Here is a 12587-nt window from a genome sequence, read left to right on the forward strand (position 1 = left end):
CTGAAGTAACACAGTTAACGTTAAAGTTAATGTTAACGTTGTTGAAAATAAAGGTGGAAAAGAAGTCCATTCCAAAATGGAGGATGTGGGTGCTTGCCAGGGTCGGAAATTAGCGGGGGTTCAGGGCAAAATGCCAGCAAAATATATACCGTAAATTCCGGACTATAAGGCGCACCGGTGTATAAGCCGCACCTGCAGAGTTGACTGTTTTTTACATATATAAGCCGCACCGGACTATAAGCCGCGGGTGTTTTGATGTTTAATTACCATATGTAAGGGTTCGTGCACAGAGGGGATTGTCGGGAAAGAGATGGCTGTTTGGGGAAGCTCCCATTTATTAACATTTCAACAAAACAAGTTGCATATTTGCATAACGTATTCAAGTGTTACCATTTAGTACAATAGTAGCTACAGAACATGTACTGTGCTGTGTAAATTTAGGGGTCCTTGGCATGAAAAAGGTTGAAAACCACTGATCTACATTATAGCCTACAGTAGTACCATAACAAAAAACAAAGCTTACAGCGCTTGACGAGGCAATATCAATGGCTAAATTAAATGTGTTTTTTTTAAAGTGCAAAATAAAGTGCCTGTAACACGACAGTAAGCGCGTAAGCCTAAAGTTGCAGTAACACGGCTGCTTAAAATATACGGTAATCAGCCTACCAGAAAAGTCATTAATCCTCGTCTTCATCTTTTAGGCTAAGGTGCAGTACACGGCTGTAACCAGAAAAGTCAAGTCATTAATCCTCATCTTCGTCTTCTTCCTGCGTACTAAAACCACCAAAGTCCTCATCTTCAGTGTCGGAAACGAACAGGCTCAGGGTGGCTTCGTCAGCCACTCTCCTCTCTCCTTCGTTGTCGCTCTCAAAACCAACGAACTCCTCTTCGTCACTGTCGGAATCGAACAGCCTCTGAAGGCCCTCAGCTGTGGCGGCGTCCTCCTCTTCATCACGCAGCAGTCCAGCCTTTCGGAACCCGTTGGTGATCGTGGATGTTTTGACACTCCTCCACGCTGTCAGGATCCACTGGCAAACTTGAGCCTTCAGTCGGATCTGAACGGCACCTCGGCCGTCTGCTCTCTGTGTCAACACCCTGATGCCAAGGTTACGTGCTGCTGCTCGATTTCCTTCTTTCCTTCTTCTTCTCGCCGCCATCGTCGTAACACAGCCAGTTCTCCATCTTTTGAAGCATGATGTTAGATTACAACGAGCTAGTTGTGTGGCTTAGCCTTCCAAAATGTTGCCGTTAGTTTTTTAGAATGTAATACATAGAATTGGGAATGTTACATTCAATTTCATTCAGACTGTCTTTCAGGCTCAATCGCTGCCATTTTCCCCCCGGAGCGAGGGAGGAGGGAGGGTGTTTTACCGTAGTGGCTGAGAGAGCGTAGTGGCACAGTGCTCCAATCAGGTCGCGAGGCACATTTTTTGCAACATCATCCAATCAGGGTCTCGCTCTCGTGATGTCTGTCTTGCTCTCGTTCTGCCTCATACCAACATCCATAGATTTTGGAGGTTCCCGAGTGGCCGTTTGCTGAAAAAATCCATAGATAAGCCGCACCGTTATATAAGCCGCAGGGGCCAAAAAAGGCCAAAAAACGGGAAAAAAGCCGCGGCTTATAGTCCGGAATTTACGGTATATATAATTGCCCTTGGAATTGGGATGACGGGGGCTTTAAATGCCCCCATAAAATAACCAGTTAACTTTCTGCATTCTAACGTTACTGCAATTTGCAGTGTCGGATTTGGTGCAATTTAGACACGTGACGTCCAATATTAATCAACTTTATTAACTGAACGAGTGAGTAAGCAGAGGAGCAGCGAGCCGCTCTGCTGCTCTGCTCTGCTCTGCCCTGTCTCTGTCTGTCTGTCTGAGTGCAGCAGGGCTGTTTGCTGTAGGCACCGTCACAGCATGACGGGGCTTCACGCAAGTTCACAGCTCTGACTGGCCGGGGGCCACAGCCCCGCTCGGATGAACTGCACAAGAATGCCTAACAAGCACACACTAGGAGCACACACACTAGCCAATAGGAGCGTAGACACGATGCTCTTGCTGAAGCGCACAATGATGCAGAATGCTCCTGTATGGATACGGCATGCTGTGACTGCAGGCAGTGTGCGGTCGAGAGCGAGCGAGCCAGAGAGACGCACCGTCCGTCTGAATGCTCAGCCAGCAGTGCCAGTGGAGGGGTGGTTTTTCTATTTGAACATCAAGCCTTTACAGTACTTCAATCATGCCATATGGCAAAAGACAATCAATCAATTGATGTTGTTGACATGACAGAACAGGAGGACGTTGAACTGTAACATCAAATGTTAGTATAGGCCTAATATGACTGTAATACATGTTATTTTGATTGATATATTGATATATGTAATTTTTTTGTCTTTTGCCATAGGGCATTGTTATTTGAAAAGTTTTTGCGAAGTAGGCCTACATTACATAACATAGCAGCCAACAGTGTGGTGGAGATGATAGAAAATGAACATGTTTTAACTGTGATTGATTTAGAAATTAGAAATAAGATAAGCTATGCTTGAATATTTCTTTTTCAATTTTACTTAGAACAATACACGAACAAAACAAATGAACAGGCTCAGACACAGGAAAGGATTTTCTCCAGTTGATTGGATTGGTAGTCTGGAGCACACTGGAGCACTATACTCTATGGTGGGCCAGATGTACGTTTAAATAATGTTCACTAGATCAGCTCTGCCTACACCAAAACGTTTAAGCCTACGCAAGACGTGCAGCTTACGGTTGGCAGTGGAAAGCATTTGGTTGACCTGCTGGTCCCACTTCAAGTTCCCTTGGATCCATAGGCCAAGGACCTTGACTGAGGACACCACTTCTAGATGGTGGTCATTCAGAACCAGGGGGGCTAGGAGGAGTGGATGGCGGGGAAAAATTTACATGGGACAACTAAACATTTACTAGGGTTTAGCTGCATAGCCTTGCCGCTATGAATATGATGTTCACCTCCACTCAGGTCCAGAAGAACCTGAAGCGCTGCCCCCACAACGGTCACATCTTCTCTGACATATCAGAGAAACTCAGTGCCGGTGGCTTTTCCCGCAGTGCAGAGCAATGCCATACCAGGATCAAACGTCTGAAAGCTAGCTATCGGCAGTGTCAGGAAAACATGAGGTAAACACTGCACACAAACATTCATCTTGTGTATACCCTTGTGGAGACATTTTGCATTGCAGGTTTGTCCAGTTTTTGCCAATGTTGTGTGTGTGTGTGTGTGTGTGTGTGTGTGTGTGTGTGTGTGTGTGTGTGTGTGTGTGTGTGTGTGTGTGTGTGTGTGTGTGTGTGTGTGTGTGTGTGCGTGCGTGCGTGCGTGCGTGCGTGTGCCTGCGTACACGCACACGCACGTGAGACTCGTGAGACTCATCAAACTCTGTCCTTACTGTCTTTAGCTCAACTGGAACTGATAGAGTCGACTTCAAGTTCTACGATCTGCTGGAACAAATCCTGGAAAAGCAGCCTTCAACTTCCACTGTGGTGACGGACTCCATTGAGATATCAGAGGATTCCAGTGGTGACTCAGTAAATGAAACAGGTCATGTATTGCTCAGTGCAGTGCTTAGTGTGGCAGTCATTATGACTGTAGTGGCTTCTACTGTCTGAAAGGTTTTCTTCAAAGTAGTGTAGATTTACAGAAGAATGAGGAAAAAACAAGGCAGCAATAAACATGTTGTCTCCAAGCAGCAACCTTCATCTTCGGAAAATGAAACCAACGTGGAATTGCCAAAAGCTGCAGTTCCTCGAATGGCGACTTGAGGCTGGCTCCAAAAGCGAGTCATTCCCATTTCACTCCCATGTTAAAATACCCAACTTTACATCTTTACAGCCTGGGTCAATAAATGGTTTTGGTCTCTATAGGACGAATCAGCGTGACGTCACTTGCCACCCAGAAATGCGGAACCCCGCGGCAGTATGAGTTGTTCCAAACAAACGTTAATATCTCAAAAACTATACATCACATCGCTTATATTTTGACATTCTGAGTGAGTGCAGAATTAGCTCAAGAGTTTGATGTATAATATATGCATGTCGTGTTAAAGTTGTTTGAACTATCGCAGTTTTTAAAATGTAAACAAGAGTTAGCCGGCTAGAGTCAGACACTCACGCCTCGCGCCACTTGGGCTCCATAGGGTTCCATTGCCGTTGCCACCCAGTGACGCGGTTTGTTTACCAAAATGCTGCTCGGCTGATCCCTCGTATAGCTAATTTCACTGTTCATGTGCGGGGATGAATTTTTATATAACTCACCCGTTTATGGTAAAAAAGAAATCTGATTGTATGGAAGTCAATGGGAAAATGACCCTACTTCTCACTTAATTTATTACCTCAGTAAACACTTTCCTAATGAGTTGATGGTCTCAATCGCTAGTTTCAAGTCTCCTTCAGTCCAGCACTACAGTTCATTTAGTAAATTATGATCCGATGTAGAATAAACTGTACGCTAGCAGACTACGGTTTCGAGTGTGATTGACAGGTCACTTGCACAGTGATCGCGCAGCTCACCGATCACGGACCAATAACAGGCGGCGCTGCAGCTCTTCTCATCCAAGATGGCGATGGTCAAAATGTCAAACTTGAGGCTTCAAAACGGAGTCCACAAACCAATGGGTGACATCACGGTGGCTGCATCCATATTTTTATACAGTCTATGGTTGGCAAATCAGTAACAGATGTGTCGCATCGCTCCCTGACGTTTTGCCAAAATCTGATCAGTGTTTGTGCATGATGTACAGATGGATGGACTGTGGTTGATCCATAGTCCTTCCCCCCAATTTCATTGTAGGGTACAAAAACAACAACAAGGGAAAGCAAAAACCTCCCTGGATACCACAAGAGATAGCATAGAGACACTGCGTAACGCGTCATCATTCAGAAACCACGCCCAAGACGGGGGAAAACAGAAAGCCCCCCTCCAATCCTGGCGTTCTCCTATGTCACGTGCATGGTTACGTGTTGCAGAAAAAGATCGTATATACGGAAGATGAACACTCCAACTTACTTCCTTGACAGTTAGATCCACATTTTTCTTCTCGCCAATTCTCAATGGCTTCCTTGTTTTGCTCAGGAGTACAAAACAACTTTAACTGGCGATTTTTTACATTTGTTGTCTGCGCAGCTTTTAACACAACAGCTTTTAGCTATGTTTAATTCAAGGAAAATGACGCTGGTGAGTGGAAATGAACGGAGCCTTTCCCCTGTGATGGGCGTGGCCTATTTCATGCAGTGTCTCTATAGCAACTAATTGAACTTTTAAAAGCACAGATAGCATATATCGATGGAAATTCAAGTGCCAGATTTCCTGGCTGAAACTACCTGTTGTATAATTGTAACTGATTTAGTTGAATTTTAACATTGACCCACCCTAACCATTACATCAGATCACACATATTTCACACATTCCAAAATCACTACTGAAATAAATACATTTGCCTTTGTGAAGCAGAAATCAGCGCGTCCTCGGAAAAGGCAGCGCCTGGCTCCTGGTCAGATGAGGAGACGCTAGCACTGATTGACATCTGGGGCGACGAAGACGTTCAGAGGGCACTGAGGGGCTTCGTCCACAACGGACACGTTTACGCCGACATATCAGAGAAGATGCACGACCTCGGTTACTCTAAAACCCCGGAGCAATGCCGCTGGAAAGTCAAGTCACTAAGGAACAACTTTCGCCAGTGCTATGACAGGAAGAAGTGAGATCGATCTGTCTATCCACCTGCCTGTCTGTGTGCTTAGGTTGAAAATATTTGCACTAACCCAATCTCTCTTAAATTTTAAATAATGATTTATTGTTATGTTGTCTCATTTTAGGTCTGGAAGAAACAAAGTTGAGTATAAATTCTATAACCAGCTGGAAGGAATACTGGGACAGGAGGCTGTTTCTATTGATGAGTATGATGAAAAAGACGACCAAGCAGACCAGGACACAGGTAGAGTCCTCGTTCTTTCATTCATACAAACAACAGTCCTTACCTAGAGAAATACATCAAGTCACCACCCCACACTCAATCACAGGTAGAATGTCTTCTCTCTTCCAAATGTTGCTTCAACCACTTTTATTTTTATTTATTTTTATTTTTTCCGATTTCCCCCCCATTTTCTCCCCAATTGTACATGGCCAATTTCCCCCCTGCTGCCCCGGTCTCTGCTGCACCCTCTGCCGATCTGGGGAGAGCCATAGACTAGCACCATGTGCAGCGACCAGGACACATACCCCTAATCCAGCTTCCCACCCGTAGACACAGCCAATCGTGCCTGTATGGACACCCGACCAAGCCGGAGTTAACACAGGGCCGCGAACCTGTGACCCTCGTGTTGTAGGCAGGGAATAGGCAGGGAATCTCCTGCTACACTACCCGGATGTCCACTTCAACCAGTTGTTGGGATATTTACCCAGTTTGCCTCCTGAAGCAGGTGCAGACGGGACAAAATACACGGCTTGGACGGAGCAGGAGACCGTCGCTCTCATCGAGCTGTGGGCTGCGGATGAGGTGCAGCACAGCCTGAAAACCTGTGTCCGAAATGGACACATCTTCGCCGACATTTCAGACAAGATGTCTTCGCTGGGATATCTGAGGACAACGGAGCAGTGCCACTCCAGGGTCAAAAGGTTAAGGAAGACATACAGGCGTTTCTGCAACAGCCGGAGGTAAATAGAATGATTGACAGATTGCAAAACTCTAGCCACCATTAATTTATTTCTATAAAAAAGTAATCACTTCCTCCAGAGTCGTCAGTGGAAGGACAACAGTCAGTCATAGCTGATGACACACTTGGGAACACATCTCTAATTTAATTACAATTAAAATGGTAATATGATTATGAAATAATAACATTTTTGTCTCCATCTTTGTGGCTAAGTGTTTCTTTGCTGTGGTGTTTCTCCACTGCACTTCCCAGAGATTGCTTGTCAGTCAGTTTCCACTGTGGCGTCTTTTTCTGTGGATGACCTGTGGATCCATTCAGCCATGGTGGCTATGCTATAACTGCTCATGCCAACTATCCTTCTCCTGTTTATTTCAAACAAACCTCTGCTGGCTCTGCTGCTCACATCACCTCCTGTGCACCAGAGGTTGCTTCCGCGGAAACACCCACCAGACAGCCATCTCTTGTGTTAAATATCAATCAGTGATAGACAACAGCAAAACTGTTGTCATACTTAACTATTTTATGTGTCCTGGTCACATCCCATTCCCTGCCCACCATTTTCCTAAATAAGTGCTTATGCGTGTCTTCCAGAAGCGGAGGACAGCCCATCCTGTTTAGATACTTCCAGCTCCTGGATCCTGTGCTTGGCGAGGGCTCGCTGTACGCTGATGTAGACAGCAGTGGTTGTGACGGCACCATGCTGCCCCCTATGGACAAGGATCCTGACGTGTGTATGTCAATATCAGATCAACCTCATTTAAAATGCAGTCTGCACAGAAGCACTGTAATACCGTTTACACAGACACAAGCAAACACAAATCCTAAAACCATGATAGAGCACACTGAATGATTGGGGACCATCTATATATCTATAAGACAACGGCACGTTGTAAATGCCATTTGTGTTGTCACACCCTTGTTAAATTATTATTTATTTTTGCCAAGTATGTACAGAGTATTATTGTGTGGTTACAGGTGAATACCCTGAAATAAAGCCACTGTTCCTCCTTCTAGACGACCAGGCCTCGACCAGTCACCTGCTGGCTGAGTCAAGCAGAAAGATGCCCTGGTCGGACCGGGAGACCCGGGTCCTGCTGGAGATCTGGGGTGAAGACAGCGTCCAGGTCAGCCTGAGAGGCTGCCTAAAGAACCGCCACGTGTTCGAGTACGTCTCCGAGAAGATGAGCACTCGAGGATTCATCAGGACCACAGAGCAGTGCTACAGCCGCATAAAGCGCCTGAAATCTGGCTTCCTCCATGACAAGTCAGTGATGACAGCACTATGAGTGTTCTACCTTATAAATAAATAAATATTATTGTTATTATTATTATTAATAATAAGAATAAGAATAATAATTAATTATTATGGCAGCAGGAAGGTATACAGATGATGACTTGAACAAATAATAAAAAAGAAGCTAGCCAAAGTAAGACCTGGGAACTTGTTATCTTATCAGCTATTCAGCAATGCGTGTAATGTGCATGTATGTGATGATAGTCTCTGACAAACATTGGTTATTGAAAATGTATTATATGTAATAGAACAATCAGAAAAGTCATGGAATCTGTTTAGCAAAAATGTGCAGGAACCTTGTTGTAGATATGTAGTGCATCATTGGCTAAGCGAGGTGTTGTTCACGTTCAGGGAGGAGTTTAAATTCTTTGATGAGATGGAGGAGATCTTCAAGAGGGAGCTGAAAGTAGATGACTCCGCCGGAGATGCCTCCCCCACAGAGGAGGATGCTGACTGCACACCTGTGCTTGGCCAAAAGAAAGGTGAACCAAAACAAAACTGGAATCTGTACCCCACTGGATCCCTAGGACATTAAATATCTAATACAGTGACACTTTCCATGAACTCCACTTTATAAAAGATTCACAACACAATGAAGTTTCCAAAAATAATAAGCCCTTCTGTCAGTTGCAATTTTTTTTTGCAATTACAGTTTAGTTTAACCACAGAAATCTCTGTCATAAGCTAGTTTTCAGACACATTCTGTGATCCCCCAGTTTTATCTCCATGTGCTTCCCATCCTGTTGTCTGGACTGGTGGTTACAGCACAAGATCACCAAGTTCATGGAAAGTGTTGGCAGAAATACAAGACATAAGGCGACTAAAGGTGACAGGTCGTAGCACCAATGAGAGAGTGGTTCAAAAAATGGGCTGCGCCAGTGCGCCTCCCGCATACTACATAAATTAGTGGGTGGGCCTCCCTAATCGCAAAGTCGTTACTGATTGGTGAATGGTGAATCCACCACTCACCAATCACTGGCCAATATTACATCCCCACTTTGGTGAGAGGAGTGTCCCAGACCCAGTGAGAGATCTACAGCATGCAGTAACATACTGAAGTCTATCAGTGTAAGAACTCTCATGGGTCAGGTGTTGAGACTATTTCCCCCCTAACAAAAATGGACAAATAATCATATCCTCTGTTTATTACTTTAGCTCAACATTACATCCAGTAAATGTCATCAAATTCAGATTAGTCTCTAAATAGCTGTCAAGCAATTCTATAAGTCCGTATAACTGCCTCTATAGCTTTTCTTCTTATTCTAATAATTCTGTTTACTCAGCTAATCAGTGGGTGGCTGACGGCTCCAAATTGCCCTGGAGCGACGGGGAGACTGAGGTCCTGCTGGACATTTGGGGGAGCGAGGACATCCAGGAGGACTTGAGGGGCTGCACCAAGAACAAACACATCTTCATCCAGATCTCCCAGACCATGGCCAACCAGGGCTTCCTGAGGACACCTGAACAGTGTCAGACCAGGATCAAGAGGCTGAAGGCCAACTTCCGCCAGTTCGTAGAAGGAAAAAAGTAAAAGCTCTGATAACCTGCTCACTCATCATAAGTCACTCTGGGAAGAGTCGCCGCTTAATTAGTCAGATTAATGTAGCCAACGTGCAAGCTGAACAGCCAGCTCTTTAAACCATTTTGGCTGGTGTAAATGATTCCTTTTATTTTTTTTTACTTATTGTCCTTTTGTTGGTGTTCACTCAAGACATCAGCTGATTACAGAATATTGAAGCATTGGTTTAAGTTTAGCTTTGCATGACCATTGCTATTTAAATCAGCATTTGTGAATGGTTGTTATCAGCTGGTATAATTAACACGTTGACTGCCAATGACGAGATATCTCGTCTTACAGAATCCAACCGTTGAGTGCCAAAGACGAGATATCTCGTCTTAAAAAAAAAAAAAAAAAATTTTGACGGTCGGGCGTGGATTAACGCTCCCCCCGTCTCCTATAAAAATATTGGAAGTATTGAATGTGTATAATCTATTTTACCGACCAACTAAGTGGCGACAGTGCTCTCCCGACAGAGAGAAAGCCAACCAAAAACAGCCGCGGGAGCAAGCCATTCTCAAGGAAATGGCTTGGCGATTTTACAGTCATCAGTCACCAGACTCGCCCGAGAGCGGCCGCGCCAGCAGCAGCACACCGAGAGCGGAGAGCGGTGCTGGCGTGGGGGATTGCAAATTTGCATAATAGATTATGGGTGAAACACACTTTGAAACACCCGCAGAAAGGCCAGAATCGCACGCATTCCGAAAACCCAGAAACGAACGAGCCTCATTCTCATACTGTAGGCGAAAACGCTTTCACGCTGCTGCACACCGGCGCACAACGGTGGGGGGTTCCAAAAATAGACTGGGTGGGCAGCATAAAGCCTAGAATCGCACAAAGCTTCATCAAAGCTCTCAACCGAAAATCCAAGAAACGATTGAGTCCCATCCACAGTCCACACTCGCCACACTCGCCGACGAGGGGCCGCCAGAGAGGGAGGCTGCTCACTGCTCAGACAGGCAGGAGAAACTGGCTTGTGACAAACGCCACCAGACACGCCCACGGAGGGAGGAGTTTAAAGGAGAGGGTGTTCAGAACTATATTGTTCAGATGTCTGATCTCTCACTGATGCCAAAAATAAATGGTTAAAGTGACTGTTCTGCCTGTTTGATTGAATTTCACAAAACTGCGATTATCTCAGCTTCCTGTCTCAGACGCTCAAACCATGCTGTACTCAACGGCTAATATCTACATAACTACTAACTCTACAAACTAACTCTTTTAGACAGAGAAAGCACACATTCTATTAGTACTTTTGTGAACTTCGTATTCACAAAGTCCAAGCAGAAAATTATCCTCGGCTCTTGTAAAATGAGCCAGAATCCTCAAAAAACGGCTTGGCAGAAGCTACCTACAGTAAAAAAAAAAATGGCTGGCAGTGAATGTGTTAAGATGGCTAACAGAATTGGAAAACGGGGGGGGGGGGGGGGGGGGGGGGGGGGGGGGCGCAATAATATAAAACAACACATAAGTGTATTGCACTTTACTGTGTGAATAGCATGGTGTTTTTACATCATGTATAACCATCATCAACTAGTATCCCAAGATGTGTAAAATTATGTATTAGAATCTAAATGTCCCCATTAAACATGTTTCTGTATAATTCTAACACTATATTCTGTATTTTGAAAAGTAACTGTTTCTCAGTCAATGATCTTTCGAAGTCATTGTAATGCAATTACCGTTATCTCACTACATGTAATCCACTACTCTTGCACACATTTAATTTGTGCTGAAATGGTGTTATCACCTTGTGACAAGGTCTGACATTCTGCCTCATATTTCCAGAGGAGAGAAGCAGGAATGCAAGTTCTTCGACCAGCTGGTGCGGATATTTGGCAGCAAGTACATAAACGCTGACTTCCTGGCTGAGGAATCCATGGATGTCATGGGTGAGAAGAACGACGACACATTTCCACAGTGTGTTAACCATCATGTTAGATAGTGTAATAGATCGTCACGTTTGACACCTGGATATAGATCGCTTACTTTCTCCCTGGTTACCACAAGACAGGAAAAAGCAGTGATTATCTGTAAACCTCATTGTAATTACCATTTGGAGAGTGCTTTACAAACAGTTACACCTAAAGATTTTAAGTCACATGCATAGTTTTATTTCTACAATGTAACCTCTCTGACTGTTTCTTCAGAATCGGGAAGCTGTCCATCACTGTAGATACAGCTGGAGACCGTTTCTCCTGTGTAGCGTTTCTCAACACGGGCTGGATGGAGAAGGACCAACAACGTGCAGCAGAAACAACCTAGAGACGTTTACACAGACACTGTCTAATGGATGCAGACTACAGATGTTTATGCTTGAGAGAACAGGACCAGATTCACTCTGACGATAAATCTGGATGTCTCAGTAGATACTTTGATTACCTTTACATCCACACAGACAGTTAGTGATACTGTATCTGTGTGTGTCCACCAGTGTCTTTGCAATTTATTCAATATAGAGCCATGAAACAAAAGCCTGGAAGCTCCGTGGGGTTGAGGCTACAGCCATAGCAGGCAGTCACACAAGATGTTGAACTCCTCTGAATAACATGTTTTATTATTATTATTATTATTATTATTATTATTATCTATTTGATTTAAAAGTAACTTAATCAAAGCACAAGTACACTGACGTAACGATAAGGGCTCAGGTCTTCTTCTTTGTCTGGACACTGTGGCATTGACACTTGCAGTCTTTATTATTGGTTGCTTGTTGACGATCTAGGAATTGAAGCTTTTTCTACTGTACTCGTAAGTCGATCTGGACAAATACTATAGCTAAATGTCAACAATGTATTTATTTTAGATGTATTTTTTACAAGTATTTATGTGTTTGACATTACATTAGTTCCAAATACAATGTTGCATTTGGAGACTTTATTTAGGCAGACTTATTTTATTTAAGCACCAATCAGCTGTCACATTTCAGTTGTTTCTTGAGTGTAAAAGGTTTGGCAGAAGCATTCAAATCAAACTTGAAATGTTTGATGGAGGATTTATTTCTGTTATCGGATGTGACTTCACTTATTGGTCGTTGCTAATGTGCATGGGTAAACT

The 12587-nt window shown here is 44.1% G+C and overlaps 1 protein-coding gene across 1 annotated transcript in view; it reads left to right on the forward strand.

Annotated features, from left to right (window-relative positions):
* The window catches only part of LOC310800012 (uncharacterized protein), a gene marked incomplete at its 5' end in the record, with an annotated part of 31607 nt that extends 19240 nt beyond the window's left edge, over nt 1–12367 (forward strand). The window contains 11 exons of the mRNA XM_083662611.1: nt 2993–3150; nt 3426–3568; nt 5477–5723; nt 5842–5960; nt 6445–6679; nt 7270–7409; nt 7693–7942; nt 8324–8454; nt 9256–9499; nt 11319–11422; nt 11681–12367. Of these exons, the coding sequence (XP_083518737.1) occupies nt 2993–3150; nt 3426–3568; nt 5477–5723; nt 5842–5960; nt 6445–6679; nt 7270–7409; nt 7693–7942; nt 8324–8454; nt 9256–9499; nt 11319–11422; nt 11681–11706 (1797 nt within the window). The 3' untranslated portion in view covers nt 11707–12367. The remainder of the gene's footprint in view (nt 1–2992; nt 3151–3425; nt 3569–5476; nt 5724–5841; nt 5961–6444; nt 6680–7269; nt 7410–7692; nt 7943–8323; nt 8455–9255; nt 9500–11318; nt 11423–11680) is intronic.
* Between the last annotated feature and the right edge of the window lie 220 nt (nt 12368–12587).

This window comes from Poromitra crassiceps, assembly GCF_964638095.1.
Source record: "Poromitra crassiceps genome assembly, chromosome: 2".
In the NCBI taxonomy this organism is placed as follows: Eukaryota; Metazoa; Chordata; class Actinopteri; order Beryciformes; family Melamphaidae; genus Poromitra; species Poromitra crassiceps.